We start from the raw sequence: 18,698 nt of genomic DNA on the forward strand, positions 1-18,698 counted from the left end.
AGCTAAATGTTAACGGTGTTTAGTGATGAGTCATCACTTTTCAGTTCCGTGGGGTCCATGTTTAGCCCAAGGAATGTTTTTTTGTGCAAAACAAATGCTTGCAATGTATTCAGATTCAGAATAATTAAAAACACCTAGTTAGACCCCTCACATCCCACTCAAAGCAGATTTTTTGGGAGACATTTTTTCCTTTTTATAGTATAGTAAGTAAATGAGACCCAAAGTTACCCTAGCTGTCAAAGATTCTCCTATGGATTTAGAATTTTTAGACTTTGTTAGAGATGTTAATAGACACCTTTTACGAACACGTTGGTGAAGAAATCGTTTGGGATGAGAATGTTAGGTATGTAAACAAAGACATGTGGACAGGAGGGCTGAGGGCGGACCAACATCCTGTCATCCAATTTCTATGGCACAGGGTTCCCACGGTCATGAAATTCCTGGAAATATTTTGAAATTTGAAAAAAAAAATTCCAGTACTGGAAAAGTTTTGGAATTGATCAAGGGTCCTGGAAGGTCCTGGAAAAAAATTGCTATGCATTGTCTTTGGTTATTGATTTTGATAATAAATACCTCTGAAATGACAAATTAAACATTGGCCAAATTGAGGCAGAAATTGTGAAAATAGCCGATCTACATGCTCACAAAGCCTCGCAACGCGAGGCGTTGTGAGCATGTAGATCTGCTATTTTCACAATAGAAACGTGTTGTACAAAATTCCTCAACTCTTAGTGCTCGTCAGGGTGGGGGGGGGGGTCCCCAGTTAAAATATGATTATTTCGGGGGTCACGGCCTGAAAAGGTTGAGAACCACTGGCATACACTACCTGTCTTTGGGCATTGCGCATAGGAGTAAACGACTCGTTATTGAGCTGAATTATTGTCATATAGTCCTGGAAATTGGGTTAAATATTCTGAAAAAGTTTTGGAAATGAATTGGTAAAAATGTGTAGGAACCCTGATCGCAAATTCAAAGGAAACAAGCGCAGAGGACGCTGTTTTTTTTTTTTCTTTTTTTGCCTATGGGTTCCCACCCAGAGTGCATAAAACGTGACTCTGCTGGTTAAATAAACTAACATACATTCCTCATTGGTCCATCAGGTGTGTGGTGGCTGTGTGGTCCAGGTGGTCTTCTGTCCGTCCTGCCTGCTGTCAACGTGACACAATGGGGGACGTCTCTGTCCTCCCTGTGGTCCTTCAGCTCTGCTGACAGCCCTGCTCATGAGGAGACCACCACAGACGTAGAGGCATATTTAGAGATGCCTCACCTCCCCCCTGCTCCAACAGCTGACTCACAGGTGAGTGAGTGTGTGGTGTTTCAAGCATTTGCATGTTTGGACTTAATGTTGTCCTGCTGCTTTTATTCCAATTCAAAACACTGGTGATCAGTAGGATGCAATGCAAATAATTGATTGTATGGAGACTAAGTATTTGTGCCTTGTATTTGGCAATTTTAAGAGGGAAAATGAAATGGGGGTCTAATTACCTTTCCATTCCATATAGCTACTCTTGGTCTATCGATAAATGTGTGTAATCTCCGTGTTCATGTCAAGGTGGGTTTGTCCATATGTGTTGAAATATAATGTCCATGTATTTGCTAGATAATCACAGCGTATAATGCCATAATAGATTTTTGTACACGTTTTACACACTGATTTAATGTCTTTGCTAAATAGTTACTATATTGATTTTAAATCATCGAATCGTATCGTATTGCCATGAATGAACCAATATCGTCCATGTATCGTATTGTCAACCATGTATCGTGATGCGTATCGTATTGCTGTTAAAATGTGTCGTTACACCCCTTAGTGATCAGTGATGCAATTTAAGTACATGTACTCAAGTTTTTACTTTGCTGGAGTATTTCCAATTTTCAGTTCTTGTACTGCTAAATCCGAGGTAAATATTATACTTGTACTCCACTACAATTATTTGAAAACTTTAGTTAACTTTGTAGATTTTGATTATTATTATTACAAAACATGCATTAACCACTTCAGCTCTATATATAGCAGATCTACAAGATGCACATTTTGATACCAATACTTTTGGTTAAATTCCAGACTTTTACTTGTAAGGGTGCCCTCACACCAAAATACCTAGAGTGGAATCCGCCAATGCATTTCAATGAGAATGGAGTGTTTTTTTGCCAGATTTCTGCAAAAAAACGCTCCATTCTCATTGAAATGCATTGGCGGTTTCCACTCTAGGTATTTTGGTGTGAGGGCACCCTAACAGAGTATTTCTTTGTTGCAGTATTGATACTTTTATTTAGTAAAGCATGTGAGTATGTTTTCCCACCACTGCTGCTGGTGACCTACAAGGCAAATAAGGACAGCCTACTCTAGATGCTACAACAACATCCCCACCAAACCTCCCATTTGCAAACCAAATGTCCCAGGTCAGGACAGACCCTGGAACTGACCCATTTAGCTGCTGTAATGATGCTACAGCCTGAGGTGAAGAAATGTAACGACCTGCGCCTAATGTTTTACTTCATCGTGCGACGGTGGTTCATGGTGAAAATAGCAGATCTGCAGTATACTAGGGCATTAACGAAAAAGTCGCCTCAGTCGACTTCATTACACAAGTCGACTCCCACCAGAGAAAGTCGAAGTTGAAAAAAATAAATAATACTTTCTATTGTGAAAATAGCAGATCTACATGCTTACAACGCCTCGCGTTGCGAGGCGTTTCAGCATGTAGATCTGCTATTTTCACACATTCTGCCTCTAATACTTGACAATTTGCCCAATGTTTAATTTGTCATTCTAGAGGTATTAAAAAGTCCTTAAATTGACACTTTAGAAATATGCAGATACCCTCTATACACTTACACTTTATGTTGGTTTGTTTACTGTTGAGTGAGAAAACAATGTTTCACATTAAGTTAATCATCTGGGGACCCCACCAAAATAATTTGGGGTCCCGACCCACAGGTTGAGAACCACTGTCTTAAAGGAGTGGTGACGCCCCCCGAAATTTAACATTGTGCTGCAGTAGGTCACGTGGTCTTTCTCCAAACAGTCTGAAAAGGAGGCGGGCCGTATCAGTTAGTAGTGAATGTATACTTCGTCCGTCGTGCGGTGCCGCGCAATGTATACTTCGTCCGTCGTGCGGTGCCGCGCGCAACGTGATGCGTTGTTGTTAGCGTGTAGCCCGGCTAGCGCCGCACCGCACTATGTTCGAGAGCTATTGTGTGTGTACACACACACACACACGCACAAACGCGCACACACACAGGCTACACACACAGAGTGTGTGAGCCACGGACCTCAGTCCTCCGACGGGCGTACAGCAGGACATATGGCTTGCTCCGGTCAGTCTGGTGCTCCAGTCAGGTTTTAGGGGAAGAGACAGCAGGGTATGGCCGACAAAACTGTCTCATAGACGGGGAGAAGCGTGTTGACCCTCGTAACTAATCTCTGACACCTTTTTTGAAGAAGACATGTACTTTTTTACCGGTCTAACCATTGATTTTATAGCGAATGCTATATCATTTTTACCCCTAGAACTGATAGTTTTAAAGTTGGTTTAGAAAGTTGGAAACACACCTCGGACAGCTTTTGTTGGGTCAGTTTCAAAAGATAATGATATGGATGCTCGACTCCGCCCCTCCCCCCATATTAGCCCAATCAAATTAATGTATTGCCATTACTGTACAGAACGTACTACTTTCAGTACAGTAACTACAATAAATTAATTTGATTGGGTAATTTAACATGGGGGTACATGACATCATTAAAAAAAATGGCTAATTTGATAACAATAATTAGCTGTTTTGGCCATGTCACCCCACCTTTAACTCTCCTACTGCCAGATTATTTATTTATTTATTGGGTCTGGTGCCATCAAAAAGCGGCTTACCTTTGCGACGTTATAGTAGATAGACAGACATTTTTTCTTTTTTTTTTTTTTTTTTTTTTCTTTTTTATTGTGCAATAGTGCACTTTGGTCTGCCAGGCAGCAGAGGGCGGCGTCATGCGAGAATGAATGTGAATTTGCCTGTTATGTGTTGAAGAAGAAGAAGACCAGTCACTGGCCACAGAGCCTTACAGCCAGAGGAAATCAACAAGGAAGTGAATTGTTCTCCGTTGATGTTAACGCATAATGGATTTTTTACACCATCACCGCGGAAAATGTGTTTACAGTACACGGCCGCGCGACCCCTCATCAGCTTACAGTCATCAGACGAACCGAACGAGCGCCGTATTGGCATCGAGGTTCTGTAAAAAATGGGGCGAACGTTAACGTTCAAAGCGTGGGGAGAGTTAAGGTACCTGTGTCACCCCACCTTTAAGGTACCTAGAGCTAGAGCTAAGCACCCACTGCCCAAATCAGCGGCAGCAATCATAGGAAGCGCACCTGTTCTCTTCTCCTCATGTTCTTTTTATTAACAGTTAGCAAAAGAAAAAGCACAGAGGTACAGTTTCATACAAAACCATACTAAAAGCATAGCCCAAGAAAGCCTATGGCTTGTTTCTTGGGCCCATTGGGGTCCTGTGTATGCAATGTATCCAAAAAATGAAAAAGCTAGCTGTCTATTAGAGGGTGTTTGTGTCTGTGCGACTGGCCAGAGCTTATCACACAAATTAAATGGACAGATTAGCAGCACATTTCTTGTATAAATTGCCAGTAGTTCAAATAATTAGTTCCACTATATTTTCTTTTATACTTTGTAATATTTAATTGAATTGTGGTCTCCCTGCTCCTCTATGGAGACTTAGAACCTGTGGTTGAGTAGGACACCTGCTGGTTGATGAGTGGCATTGCATGAAGCTCAACTCGTAATACTGTTTGGTTTCATTTTGGCTCTGACAAGTTAAATTATAGAGTTTAACTTTGTTTAATACAATCAGATGGGACTTATCTGTTTGGATGTATGGGCTGTCAATGGCAGAAATTAGTTTTTTGCCACTCAGTAGGCGTTCCCACATAACTTCGAGCAACAGTGATGTCACGTGCATACCCTCTATTGATAAACATCTGCATTACTTAATTTACCAGAAGTCGACACAATTAGAGAATGTAGAAGAATTGTTCATTTGATCAACGTTTGCCTGTTATCTCTCCTATGGTCAGTTTTAGGTCTGAGAGGCTAAATGCCTACATTTCATCAAATGGCGGTCCGTAGCTCAAATGCTGAATAAATACTGGGCCTTGATACAAAATGGGTTGAAAACCACTGATCACATTTAGGCCTTAACGCAAATCTCTGTTGCTTTAGATTTCAACAGCTTTAACCATTATTTTATGCTTTAACTATTAAAAAATAGGAGATCTACAAGCTCACGGCGCGGTGCCGCGCTGCGAGCTTGTAGATCTGCTATTTTTGAAAAATCATGAACTCAGCGTATGAGTAGCATGGCTTGGCAAGTCGTGCGGCAAGTACTGGGAGCTGATGGTAGGTGTGGCGCTCCACCTCAGCAGTCCATCTCCCAGGGGTCTAGCGCATTGTAACGGGGACAGACTCCCGCGTGTTACCGGCTGATACCGACAATAAGCCACTCCCGACCTACTTTGTGAACATTTGTGAAGTCTTTTAATATTTTTTACATGATTCTACAGTATAAATGTCTTCCAAATCCTTCTTCTAAAACAGTTGTTCTCAAACTTTTTCATGTCAAGGACCCCCAAAATTACATGTATTTGGCCGCAGACGCCCATCTCAAAATATGTTGTTCCAGGGACCCCCCAGAAGCAAATATTTGGGTTACAAATGTTCGCTTTTAAAAATATTTTTTGCAAAAATAGCAGATCTACAAGCTTGTAGATCTGCAATTTTTCAATAGTTAAAGCATTTAATGAGTACCTGAGACGAAAAACTGTCTAGTCTTTTTTTGATTTACCAGACTGTAAACCTCAAACTATTAGTTTTTAATCTGTTAAATTCTTAATGCACTCCCCCCTCATTTTGTTGAATTATTATTATTTTTTTTTTTACTTAACTTATATATATTAGGAATTATAAGACATAATTCTAATGGAAAGTGGAAAAACTGTATATATCCAACAGTTTGTGGAACAACAGTCCGTACAAGCAATATTCAGCAGACAAAGGGAGCAGATAACAATAAAACAGACAATTGAACAAAATGAGGGGGGATTGCATTAACAATTTAACTGATTAAAAATGACTAGTTTGTGGTTTACAGTCTGGTAAATAAAAAAGATATCTATATTAAAAAAAAATGATATGGACTTGTAGAAATATTTGAGTACCTGAGACGAATAAGAGTCTATGCCTAAACGGTTAAATGGGGTCCATGGCACGAAAACCACTGCTCTATCCCCCTTCACAGGAAGGAGAAGACGCCGGCGAGGCGGCGTGGTCGTCGACGACGCCGGGCGCCCCGGAGCGCCTGCTGCGGTTGGAGCAGAGCGTCTCGCGGCTGTGGCAGCAGGTGGAGGCGGGCGGGCGGCAGGTGGAGCAGAGGCACGGGGACGTGGTGCAGCTGTTCAGGGACCTCCAGCAGCAGGTCCAGGACCACAGCAGACAGTCCCTGGAGCCCTGGGTCTCTGGCCTGCTGGAGGACAGGCTGGACGGACTCCGCAGGCAGCTGGAAGAGGAGGGACAGAGCAGGGTGCAGGTACTGTTAGGCAAGGGGTTTTCAAACTTTTTTTTTGTCTCAGGGCACCCCATGAATATTTGTTTTAATCCGAGGCACCCCTACGTTATAATTTTCACTCCCAGCACCTTATATTTATAGCATGTCGTCGGGTGGGAAACCTTGTATGTCCAAAACCGTTCGTTTTGTGTTTATCATCTATAAAATGTACTAAACTAGTAAAAAACAGCCGATCTACAGATCGGCTGTTTTCACTAGTTTTGTGCGACAGTCTTGTATGATGAAGCAGGGCTTTACTTGACCAAAAGACGTACACATTTGAAACTTGGAGATACGAGGTTTCTGCCCGACAGGCTGGACGGCTTCCGCAGGCAGCTGGAAGAGGAGGGACAGAGCAGGGTGCAGGTACCGTTGGGGACGGACGGTGTCCTTCTCCTTCGCAAAACGTTTTGAGCTGGAGCTGTCTGCCAATCCTACAAACTCACGATGCTTTGCTTCGCGCCGCGAGCTTGTAGATCTGCTATTTTCACTACTTCCTAAACTTTGCACCCTCCTTTGATCTGATGCACACCGTGGGTGTAGTGTAAGCTAACTACGCGACGCGTTGTGAGCTTGTAGATCTGCTATTTTTTTGACAAATGTTTGCCCCAGGATAATGGCTTTTCATTATCACGATATCGTAAATCGCGATTTCTTTTGTCACAATAACCGGTTATGACATTTTCATATCGTCCCATCCCTAGTGGAGAGCTAGAACAGGAGTTATGCTTGTTGTTTTCGGCAGAAGAAGAATTGAACCGGACGGAGGAGTCTTGTTTTGTTTTCCGGGTTATTTCTGTATGCTGTGTCTCATAGCAACCATGGATCACTGGGACTGTACATAACAGCGATTAATCTAAAGATGGATAGACGGAGCTCTCCGACTATGGCACGAAAATGTGTTTGTTTGGGTAGGGAGTCGACCTCTTTCATGAAACTGCGTCTGTGTGTCTTTCTGTAGAGCCAGCAGCAGTATGTGTTACAACAGGAGAAACAGGCCACTCATCTGGCTGAGCTGGAAGTCCTTATAAAGTCACTAGCAGTGAAGACAGAGGTACACACTATTTATTCATTCATGCATTCATTCATTCATTCATTCATTTGTTTTATAAAAAGTCCATATTAAAAAATGTTGAATGTATTTTTTTGATTTACCAGACTGTAAACCACAAACTAGAAGTTTTTAAGCTGTTAAATTATTTATGCACTCCCCCCTCATTTTGTTGATTTTTCTTTTTTTTACTTTTACAGTTACAGTTTAACTCATGTATATTAGGAATTATAAGACATAATACTTATGGAACGTGGAAAAACAGTATCTCCAACAGTCTGTGGAACAACAGTATAAGTCTGTACAAGCAATATTCAGCAGACAAAGGGAGCAGATAACGTTAAAACAGACAATTTAACAAAATGAGGGGCGAGCGCATTAACAATTTAACAGATTAAAAATGACTAGTTTGTGGTTTAAAAATGGACTTGGACTGTTATTCGTCTCAGGTACTCATTTGTTCTAATCATATAGAATGTGTACGAACCCTGCTTCATTGTCAAGGAGTTTAACCCGCATTGTGTTGGTCCGTCTGCAGGAGTTTCAGAGGAGACAAGAGGCCATCCCTACAACGATGGCAGCGTCTCCCTCAACGCTCCCAGTCCCAGTCAGGTGGGACAAATAGATCGTCTACCACTGAGGATTTTACTGAGTAACACGGATGCCCGTCTCTCATAAAATACACGTATCGTTGCTGTCGAGCAGAAACCTCTTGCCTACGAATGTAATGTTTTAGTTTTTTCGTAAATGAACGCCCTACTTAACCCATTTAGACAGGGTACGCATTATTGCGTATTATTATTTGTCTTTTTACAAGTGTCTTTTGAATCCTTCTAAGGTTTTTTGTACTACTGTGTTTCTATGTCGGTGGTTCTCAAACCTTTTCATGTGAAGGACCCCCAAAATGATATGTATTTGGCCACGGACCCCCCATCTCAAAATATTTCGTTCCAGGGACCACCCAGAAGCAAAATTTGAGTTATAAACGTTCGCTTTACATATATTCAAAGATTTGCACACATTTTCACGACTTTAAAAAAAATAGCAGATCTACAAGCTTGCAGCGCGACACTCGGTGCCGCACTGTGAGCTTGTATATCTGCTATTTTTCAATAGTTAAAGCATTCAATAATCCTAAGCCTAATCATACTACAGCGTCACAATTTGCCGCAAAGCGGTATGTTTTTTCAAGCTTGTAGATCTTCTACGTTTTTGCTATATTTTGAATTTGAATCCTGAAAAGTAATAATTTGGGGCATATGAGGTGTCTACCAGACAGAGCCCATGATTGAATTAGTTCTCTCTTTTTTTCTCAGGGTGGGTGTGGACCGCGATTCCCACGATGCTTTGCTGGTAGAAGTCGACGGGCTGAAGTCGACGCTGGAGGGCGTCAGGCAGGACCTGCAAGGGCTCATGGGATACCAGGAGCGCTGTGAACAACAGGACGACATACAGGAGACGGTGAGAGACACTCCACCATAGACATAAGGCCACTTTTAACCAAACGGCGGCGGAAGGCGGCGGAAAGCGTCTGTTGCCGAACGGGAGCTCATCGGTAGGTTTTCGGCAGCGGGTCGGGAACGTTATCGACGGAAAACTGGAAGACTGGACTTGCTCAGTTTTGTAGAGTCGCCCCTGGACGTCGGTGAATTGTAGCGAGTTGTAATGGACCATTAGTTTGCTACTGCTGCAGCAAAACCAAGCCTAAATAAGCCAGAGACATTTTCCCGTTGCATATTTTAACTAAATAGCATATTCACAATCTCAACTCTCAATTTCCTATAGTAATCAACTCCAAGGCAACGCTAGTAATAGTGATGTGTGTTGTTTTGGTGTGAGGAGAAGAAATCACCGGACAGGAAGAATCTCCGCTTCTGCTCCTCGGTTGCCAGATTCTGTGAGTTAAACAAGCGACCAGGTCTATGAAAACAAAGCCTAAAGGAGCGTCCAGTTTCACCTATTGAGCTCTATTACATTAGCTATTTTCTAAAAGAATGTTGAAAGCAAGGCCAAATAAGCAACTACAATTCAGAAACATGCCCAAACAAAAGTAACCCACAACTAGCAACATTATAGGAAAACAGGATCAAAGTCGCTTGTAACGAGCCAATATGGCAACACAGTGCGCATGCGCAAAACTGTACAGTAATTACAGTCGGCATACAGTCGGCTGGAAAATTCAATGTGCTTAGTTTTTTGCAGTTCTTTGCAGTCTGTGAACAGTTTGAACAAGTCTCCTGTAGTATTTTCGGTGTGGAGGCACCTATAGAAAGGTAGACGCCTCCTCCGGCTCTGGGGCGTTGGTAAAAGAGTTCTGGTAAGTTTCCGGAATTCTGAAGGACGCTTCCTTGTGCGTCACAGAATGGGACGCTCGGTGGGCCAATCAGATGCGGGACTCCCTCTTTCCCACTGCAGGGGGCAGAGTGCCTTCCACAGTTCCACACTTCCGCCAGTCCTGTTTTACCAGTCGCGCCAATGAACTGCAGCGGTGGATGCGGTATCTAGCTTTTTATATCTGTGCACTCCACCCCTTGGACTGTGTGTGTCTTGGTGTAACTGTGTGCCTTTCTTCTGTTGGTAGTGTGTGTCTCTGTGTAGCTGTTTGACGCAAGTTGCCTTTTATCATGATTCTTCCTAACTGGTTTGGTGGATTTCTGCTATTGTCACCCCTCCTCACAGCGAAAATGTGTCTAAATATACACAGACAAAAGTGCTAATTTTGGCCGTCCCAAAGCTACTCTTTTCTTCATGAATTGTTCCCTGAGACCAGCCGAAGTGCATATAGTCCATCCACATATATTGACCCGGATGAGAAACGGGCTGCGTTTACTTTGAGAGAGGAAGAGTGAGACACCTATGGTCACATAATTCTACAGGTCACTGGTTTCAGCGTGGTTTCTTGACATTCAGTCTCATGCTGTTGAATGAGCATTAGCAGCCACGTAATGTAGCTACATACTGTAGCTAATGCTCTGATCTCTGAAGAGGGGCGACAATAACAGAAATCCAACCAAACCTGGTAGGAAGAATCTTGATAAAAGGGGCATATGTTTTAGCCTGGAATTGCCCTTTAAAGGTACTTGAGAAATAAAGATGAGCCAAAAATAGAGCAGGCACCTGCCCAAAAAAAAACATTAACAGTTCTACTGCCATATTTATTATTTATTTATTTGTGCTGGTGTCATCAAAAAGTAGCTTACCTTTGCGATGTTATAGAAAGTTATCTATGGATTATTTCCAAACATAGTCGTTTTCAATGGAGACATACATGTGTACTGTAGCCAAACTGACGGCAGGGGGAAGCCTTATGCAAGGAATGAATGTGAAATGGGCCTCCCCTCTTTCCGTCGTTCAGAGCGTAGAAATGCATGTTCTAGATCAGGTCCACAGAATACAGCCAGGAAGTGATTTGGGACTCCATTGATGTTTACGTGTGGTGGAAATTTGAGAGCAGCGTTACGGGAGATGATGTTATTGTACACACCCGCGCGACCTCTCATCAGCTTACAGTGAACAAGCGTTCGTATTGGCTTTGCGCCGCCGTCAGAATTGGTACGAGCGTTAACGTTCGAAGCAGTAAAAGAGTTAATTTGAAAAATAACAAACAAAAAAAACATTTATTTTATGTGACAGATTTCAGCCCGGGTCAAGGCGCAGGTTCGCGAGGAGCTGCGCGTCTTGTTCTATGGCAACCAGCTGAGTACGGGGGACGCGGCCCAGTCCCAGCTGCCCCGTCAGGCCCTCCTCCAGTGGCTGACGGAGCGCTACGTCAGCAGGGAGGACCTGCAGGCCGACCTGCACCGCCTGGAGCTCAGCATCCTGGAGGAGATCAGCCTGAAGATGACGGAGACGCAGGTAGGGATGGGAGCATGATTGTTATTATTGTTTATTACCCGGCTTGGTTGAATGCTTGATTCTGATTGGTCAAGCGCTGAAATCAGCGGTGAATTATAGGCGTATAATAACCCTAACCCTATAATTCACCGCTGCCTAATCAACGGCTCAGAGCTCCTGCTGCATTCAGGCTGCACTGCGTGAATTTAGTGCTGTATCCAACATGTCAGCCATGTAAACAAACACACAGCCCCCCCCCCCCCCCCCCCCCCCCCGTCGTGTCCATATAAGCCATAATGACTGCGCAGCAAGACCTTATCGCATACTTGACGCAGGGGTCTTCAACAGGGTGTCCGGGACCCTTAGGGGTTACTCAGAGTTACTACAGGGGGGCTTCCAAAAATCTTTGTGTGATAGGATAATTATTTTAAATGAACAACTTCGCATCCCTCGCATCCCTATTTTAAGGAGGACTTTAGCCAAAAATAGCAGATCTGCAAGCTCAGCTTGTTGATCGACTATTTTCAGCAAATAGGTGTGGTGTAGAGGTTAAGTGGTTAAATGTCTGAAAAAACACATAAACACAAATCCAACATAGACTGATGACAGTGCTGTCTAACAAGTCTATGAATCCATCTATGAAATCTGTGAAAATCTGCTACATACAACATGTAGTGGGGGTTCCCTGCTTTATCTCCCTCTCAGCTAAGGGGATCCTTGGCCTGAAAACATTGAAGACCCCTGGTTTATCGTGATTAAATAATCCCAATGATTGCATCGAGGAGATCTACATTTATCATGAAATTATCCTCCGTCATGCGCTGGGATCAATTCACCTTTAATTTGCAGAGCTGCATATTAAATGTGTAAAACGGACCTGTAAATAACGTACTCTTTTTTTTTTTTTTCACTCTCTACCAAATCTCATTGGCAAAAACAGCCGATCTACAAGCTCACAGCGCATCGCGACGCATTGTGAGCTTGTAGATCTGCTATTTTTTTTACAAATATTCCGCCCCAGGATAATGGATGTTGGGAATATTTTGATTATCGCGATAATATTACCAGTAAGACTCCCTAATCGGGAGATAAGCGACCGTAGGTCACTTATCTCCACAAATAGGGCAAAAATGTGTTTTGCCAAAATCTTCCTGATCCATGTTGATGACATGAGTGTAGACATACTGTGTAGTGATTTTCGTGATTTTAGGGCAAAATGTGTAGGAGCAGTGTCCAAAAATGTGTTTTTAAAAATCGGCCTGGAGGTGGCGCTATATGGGAGAGATTCATGTTGATGGGATGAGTGTAGACATACTGTGTACCGATTTGCGTGATTTTAGGGCAAAAATTGTAGGAGCAGTGTCCAAAAATGTGTTTTGCAAGAATCGGCCTCATGGTGGCGCTAGAAGAGGGCCATGTGAGAAATGAGGGGTGGGGTCTCCGCGCCGGCAAGGCGGACGAATAGGTACCGGCCCCGGCTGTCCCGGTCGCTCCTAGCCGGAGTTACGGCATTTTATGTGAGCTGCAGTGTAGGGGGTCCTCCACTGGGGGCACCACCACTTTTGCATCCGTTCTGGAGCACCAGGAGTCGGTGGTCCACGGGAATTCCCCGTGAGCAGCCCCGTTGGGGTGGTCATTTGGTCAGTTTAGCACATTTGGTCATTTTTTACATCTGGGGGTCCCCCAGGGACCTGGGGGTCCCTGGAGCTCCGGGGGTCCTTGGAGGTTGTAGTTTGGCAGGTAAGGAGTGTGTGTGCAAAATTTGGCATGGATCGGGGCAACGGTTGCGGAGATATGAGCAGGGCAAGAGTGTGACGTGTGACAGACAGACTGACTGACTGACTGACGGACTTACACTTTGTGCAGGGTTTGATAGTAAATGCGACCTACGGTCGCAATAAATTGCTATTATATTTTTGGTCACAATAACCGTGATTTTCATATGGTCCCATCCTTAGACACAGGAGAAGGAGAATATGATGAACCTTCAGATGGAGACACGGGGCAGAGCAGCAGGACCGGAGTCTCAGGGAAGAGAATCTGAACTCTGCACCTCCATGACAGAGGAGGTAAGACGGACGGACTCGTCATGTCTTTAGTTTGACAAAGCTGGCTGAGAGTCAAAAAGACAAGAATTTTTTCCTCGAGTTTAAAGGAGTTATAGTCAACTTTTTCTTGAAAAACAGACACTAAAATAAAAATGTTTCGAAAATTCATGTGTTTCTATAAAAAAATGACCACAAAAAGCGTAAAATAATCAAATTGGCCATTGTCAGGCTGACTTTGTTTACATCCCTTATCAATCCATATAAAAGAATAGAAGAGGGATGTAAACAAAGTCAGCCTGACAATGGCCAATTTGATTATTTTATCCTTATTTTACGCTTTTTGTGGTCATTTTTGAATAGAAACACATATATGAAGCTTAATCTTTTTTATAAAATATTTTCAACATTATTTTTATTTTAGTGTCCGTTTTTCAAAACGTCCTTGTTTTCTCGTTCTCTGAATTGTGTGCCTTTAGCCCCCAAATTATTACTTATTTTTCAATCGATTACTCACCCCATGGAGACTTGAATTATTTTAATTTAATTACATTTTTTACATTTCTAAGACAATTTGATGTCCAGCAGTGTTTCCCTATGGAGACACAAAGAGCCTGCTTTGGAGACAAAAGAGTCTCCTTAAATTATTGTCTTAGGAATGCAACAAAAACTAAAAGATATCAATGAAGTGTCCATGGGGTGAGTAATCAATAGGAAAAAAGTCATTTTGTAGGTAAACTATCCCTTGAATTTTACTTGACCCAAGACCTGAGGCATATTCTAAAAAAGAATCTTCTTGTCGCTACATATCAGTGGTATTGCAGTTATTCAAAATATTGCAAATCAGTCTTTCAGACATTAATTGACTCTCCTCTCCTCTGCCGTCCTCCCACAGGAGGTGAAGCTCATAGTGAAGGATGCTCTCAGACTGTACTCTGAGGACAGGACCAGCATGCCAGACTTTGCCCTGGAGTCTGGAGGTGAGACTGATGTGTATCACGTGTTTTAGGCTGTACCTGACTTAATCAAAAACCCTGAACTATAAAAACCAAACTATAAGAATAATTTATCTTCAATCGATCAAAACCCGGGCCGGTCATCAGGATCATTCTGGTGACCCATGGTGTCATGGCGTTGTCAATTTATGCTGTCAAAATGGCGACCGCGTATTTCCCGGTGAACCTTAGCGCAACAGTGGGGGCTTGGGAGTGTGGGGAACACGCACCACTGACTATTGCTGATGATGGAGAGGTTATATAGCTTAACCTTTATGTATTGAGAATGAGAGGCACTCTTGCCGATTTAGTAAGAGACTCATCGCCAATTGCAAGATATTTAAAAGTTATTTGGGGCCATGATGATAACTTTTCTTCCCACAACTAGACTAAGGATTTGTATTGTCTGTGTTATTGTTTACAACCACAATTATTCACGTGTGGCAAGATCGCGGTTCCACTAGTTTTTAGTAGGCTATAGTGTAGGCCTAGAAGCCTTTTCAGAAGTTAATTTAATGTTTTCCATTTAATGATTTCCTTTATCCTCATCTAATCTTGCGCTAATGCACGCAACTGTTTTTGCCATGTTTTAAGGCCGTGTAGGCTTTTCAAAAGTAAATTTAATGTTTTCCATTTAATGATTTCCTTTATCGTAATCTTGCGCTAATGCACGCAACTGGCTGCCAGGTTTTAAGGTCTTATTTTAGTTGTTTCTCATAAGCTTGCGACCCTCCTTGCCCATCGGCCCCCACCTTTGCGCACAGGTTCACCGGGAAATACGCGGTCGCGTCAAAATGTGGCCGTGTGATCTTGACTGAAATATTTCAGGTCCTTTTGATCTTTCAAAATAACAATTATTGGTTGCAAATTTGAATTACTTCACTGTGCTCTTTGCATCTTATATTTAAGTAGATATTTTCCTATGACAGTGGATTTGTCCATGTGAGAGTAAAATGAATGAATTGCCTGTATGTACATGACTCTTCAGTGTGTGTGCTTTCTCCCTGCAGGGGGCAGCATCCTCAGCACACGGTGCTCTGAGACGTACGAGACAAAGACGGCTCTGCTGAGTCTGTTTGGTGTTCCTCTGTGGTACTTCACACAGTCTCCTCGTGTTGTCATCCAGGTAACAAAGCTCACAGCCTGTCACTTGTGATTAGGTGGTGGCAGGGGTGTCACAGGGGGGGGGGGGGGGGGGGTGGGACTGAGTTACTAGGGCCCAAGGTGGAGAGGGGCCTTAATTATTTTATACTTTAGCTATTGAAAAATAGCAGATATACAAGCTCACAGCGCGGCACCGAGTGCCGCGCTGCGAGCTTGTAGATCTGCTATTTTTGAAGTCGCGAAAATGTGTGCAAATCTTTGAATATATGTATTTTTCATGCGAACATTTGTAACTCAAATGTTGCTGCTGGGGGGGTCCCTGGAACAACATATTTTGAGATGGGGGGGGTCCGTGGCCAAATACATATAATTGTGGGGGTCCTTCTCATGAAAAGGTTTGAGCACCACTGACATTGAAATATTCAAAGACTTGACCAAATTTTCACAATTTTTCAAAAATAACAGATCCACACGCTCGCTGTGAGCTTGCATATCTGCTATTTTTCAAGAGTTAAAGCACAAAATAATGTGTTCCCAGTCTAAATGGGTTAAAGCCCCCCCCCCCCCCCCCCTATGAAGAACATCGCTGTGAATCCTTGTACCCAGGGCCCAGAATTTGGTGCCACACCCCTGCGTGGTGGCACGATCAAAGAGTGTCGTAGCTCTCTTCTTTCAGTTATGTGTCTAACTGAAGTTGATGTCACTCTGGATTAGAGCATTTAAACCCTTTATACCAGTGGTTCTCAAACTTGGGGTCGGAGCAGCACTGGTTCTTGAACCAAGGTTCTTTTGGTGTGTCCTTGAGCAAGACTCTGTACCCCTAATGGTGCCTTGCTTTGTTTCCTCTGCCATCGCCCATCGGTGTATGAATGCTTGTCAATGGGTGAATGCAATGCACAATCTACGTAAAACTCTTTGGCTAAAATGTGCTATATAAATGCACCATATACCATTTACAACTCTAGATCATGGGTCTTCAACAGGGGGTCCGGGACCCCTAGGGGGTCCTCAGAGTTACTACATGGGGTCCTCCAAATCTTTGAGTGATAGAAAGTTATTTTCTCCTTTTTTATATTAACCACTTAATAACCATATTCTGAGAACTTAAGCCAAAAATAGCAGGGTTGTGAGCTTGTAGATCGGCTATTCTCGGCAAAGAGGTTTGGTGTAGAGGGGGAAAAATAGCAGACCAAGTACAGAGTGAAAGTTCAAGTTTATTAAGTATTGTCAGTTCAAGTGGTTAAATATCTGAAAACACAAATTGACATGAATCCAAAATACACTGATGATCGTGCTGTCAAACGATGAAACTATATGGAATCTATGAAAAGGTTGTGGGGGTCCCTGAAAACGTTGGGAAAAAAAAGAAAAAAAAATAAGACCCCTGATCTAGATTCTTTGTTGCATGTTCTCCCCCCTCCAGCCTGACATCCAGCCAGGGAACTGCTGGGCGTTCAAAGGTTCCCAGGGTTACCTGGTGATCCGTCTGTCCACGAGGGTCCTTCCTACAGCCTTCTCCTTGGAACACATGCCCAAAGCCCTGGCTCCCAATGGGAGGCTGCACAGCGCGCCCAAGGACTTCGCTGTCTATGTAAGACACACACACGCCCGCACGCACACACACAGACTGTCCTCTGCGGGGTGGCTTCATGTACTATGATCAAGTTAACCACTGTATACTTATATCTGGTTCCCAAACACTGGGTCGCGGACACATTTTTATGGGTCCCTTTATTTATTTTTATTTTCTAAATGTTTTTTTTTTTTAATTATTTATTTCAAAACCTTTTCCATAAACATTCCCAAAAAATATATTTTTTTCAGGAATCAAAAAATGAATTCAATGATTTCAATAATTCAATGAAGTCATTTTGTGAATAAATAAATAGAATAATAGGGGGGGGGGGGGGTTCCCATTAATATATGATTGTTTTGAGGGTTGCGGCCTGAAAATGTTGAGAACCGACACATTACAGCAAGGGGGCTGCATCTTTATGTCTTTCACGCGGCTCTGTGTGTTTTGACCTCATGGTTGAACGTGTGTGTGTTGTGCCGGTAGGGTCTGGACGATGAGAAGCAGGCCAACGGGACGTTCCTGGGCAGGTACACTTATGAAGAGGACGGAGAGGCCCTGCAGACCTACACTGTCACTGTAAGTTCTCTCTGGGTGCAGACCTACACAAGTAACTAAGTACATGTCATGTACTCAAGTACTGTACTTAAGTACACTTTCTGGTTATGTTTTACTTTACTGGAGTATTTCCATTGACGAATCTTCTGTACACTTCTACTCCACTACATCTCAGAGGCAAGTTAGTCCATGGGCCATACAAGATGTCGCTTTCCGAAAGGTGGCAAAGGTTACTATGCATTTTTGAAAAGCGCTATATCTGTAGATTATATTCTGGTATGATAACCCTTTCTGAGACACAGCTAAATTGGTGTTATCAGCTGCTTAAGTTGGTGTCCCATTAACATCGTGGGGCTCTCATCACTTTTCATCACTAAACCATAGTTTTGTGGAGCCGTTTTTAGCCCAAGGAATGTTTTTCGTGCAAAACACATGCTTGCAATGGATTCAGAATCATGAAAAACCCCTAGTTTGACCCCTCAAATGCTACTTAAAGCAGATTCATTTGTTGCATTTTTTCCCCCCCTGTATAGTTAAGTTAATGGGATACTGACTTTAGCGGCTGATAACACCAATTTAGCTGTGTCTCAGAAAGGGTTATCATACCAAAATATAATCTACGGATATAGAGCTTTTCAAAAAAGAATACTAACCTTTGCCACCTTTCGGAGAGCGACATCTCGTACGGCCCATGGACTAGGTATTGTATTTTACTCAACTACAGTTATTTGGAAATTGTAGTTACTTTGTAGATTTTTAATATTACAGTATTACAAAAGATACATTAATCACTAATCACTTCAGCCCTATATATACATTTAAAATACATTTGAAAATAGCCAATCTACAAGCTCACAATGCCTAGCGATATATTCTCACATAATGGAGCGACTAAGCTTGGGCAGATATTTGATCATATCAAATTATG

General features: G+C 42.7%; 1 protein-coding gene across 6 annotated transcripts in view; it reads left to right on the forward strand.

Annotated features, from left to right (window-relative positions):
• LOC308303684 (SUN domain-containing protein 1-like) overlaps positions 1-18,698 on the forward strand; it is an 84,893-nt gene that overhangs the window by 42,170 nt on the left and 24,025 nt on the right. For all 6 annotated transcript variants that reach the window (XM_080748142.1, XM_080748141.1, XM_080748143.1 and 3 more), the window contains 11 exons: positions 1,101-1,297; positions 6,305-6,592; positions 7,572-7,664; positions 8,200-8,273; positions 8,978-9,122; positions 11,295-11,516; positions 13,454-13,564; positions 14,436-14,520; positions 15,546-15,661; positions 17,063-17,230; positions 17,699-17,791. In XM_080748142.1, coding sequence (XP_080604268.1) covers positions 1,101-1,297; positions 6,305-6,592; positions 7,572-7,664; positions 8,200-8,273; positions 8,978-9,122; positions 11,295-11,516; positions 13,454-13,564; positions 14,436-14,520; positions 15,546-15,661; positions 17,063-17,230; positions 17,699-17,791 — 1,592 coding nt within the window. The remainder of the gene's footprint in view (positions 1-1,100; positions 1,298-6,304; positions 6,593-7,571; positions 7,665-8,199; positions 8,274-8,977; positions 9,123-11,294; positions 11,517-13,453; positions 13,565-14,435; positions 14,521-15,545; positions 15,662-17,062; positions 17,231-17,698; positions 17,792-18,698) is intronic.

This window comes from Nannobrachium achirus (genome assembly GCF_963921795.1).
Source record: "Nannobrachium achirus genome assembly, chromosome: 18".
Taxonomy (NCBI): domain Eukaryota; kingdom Metazoa; phylum Chordata; class Actinopteri; order Myctophiformes; family Myctophidae; genus Nannobrachium; species Nannobrachium achirus.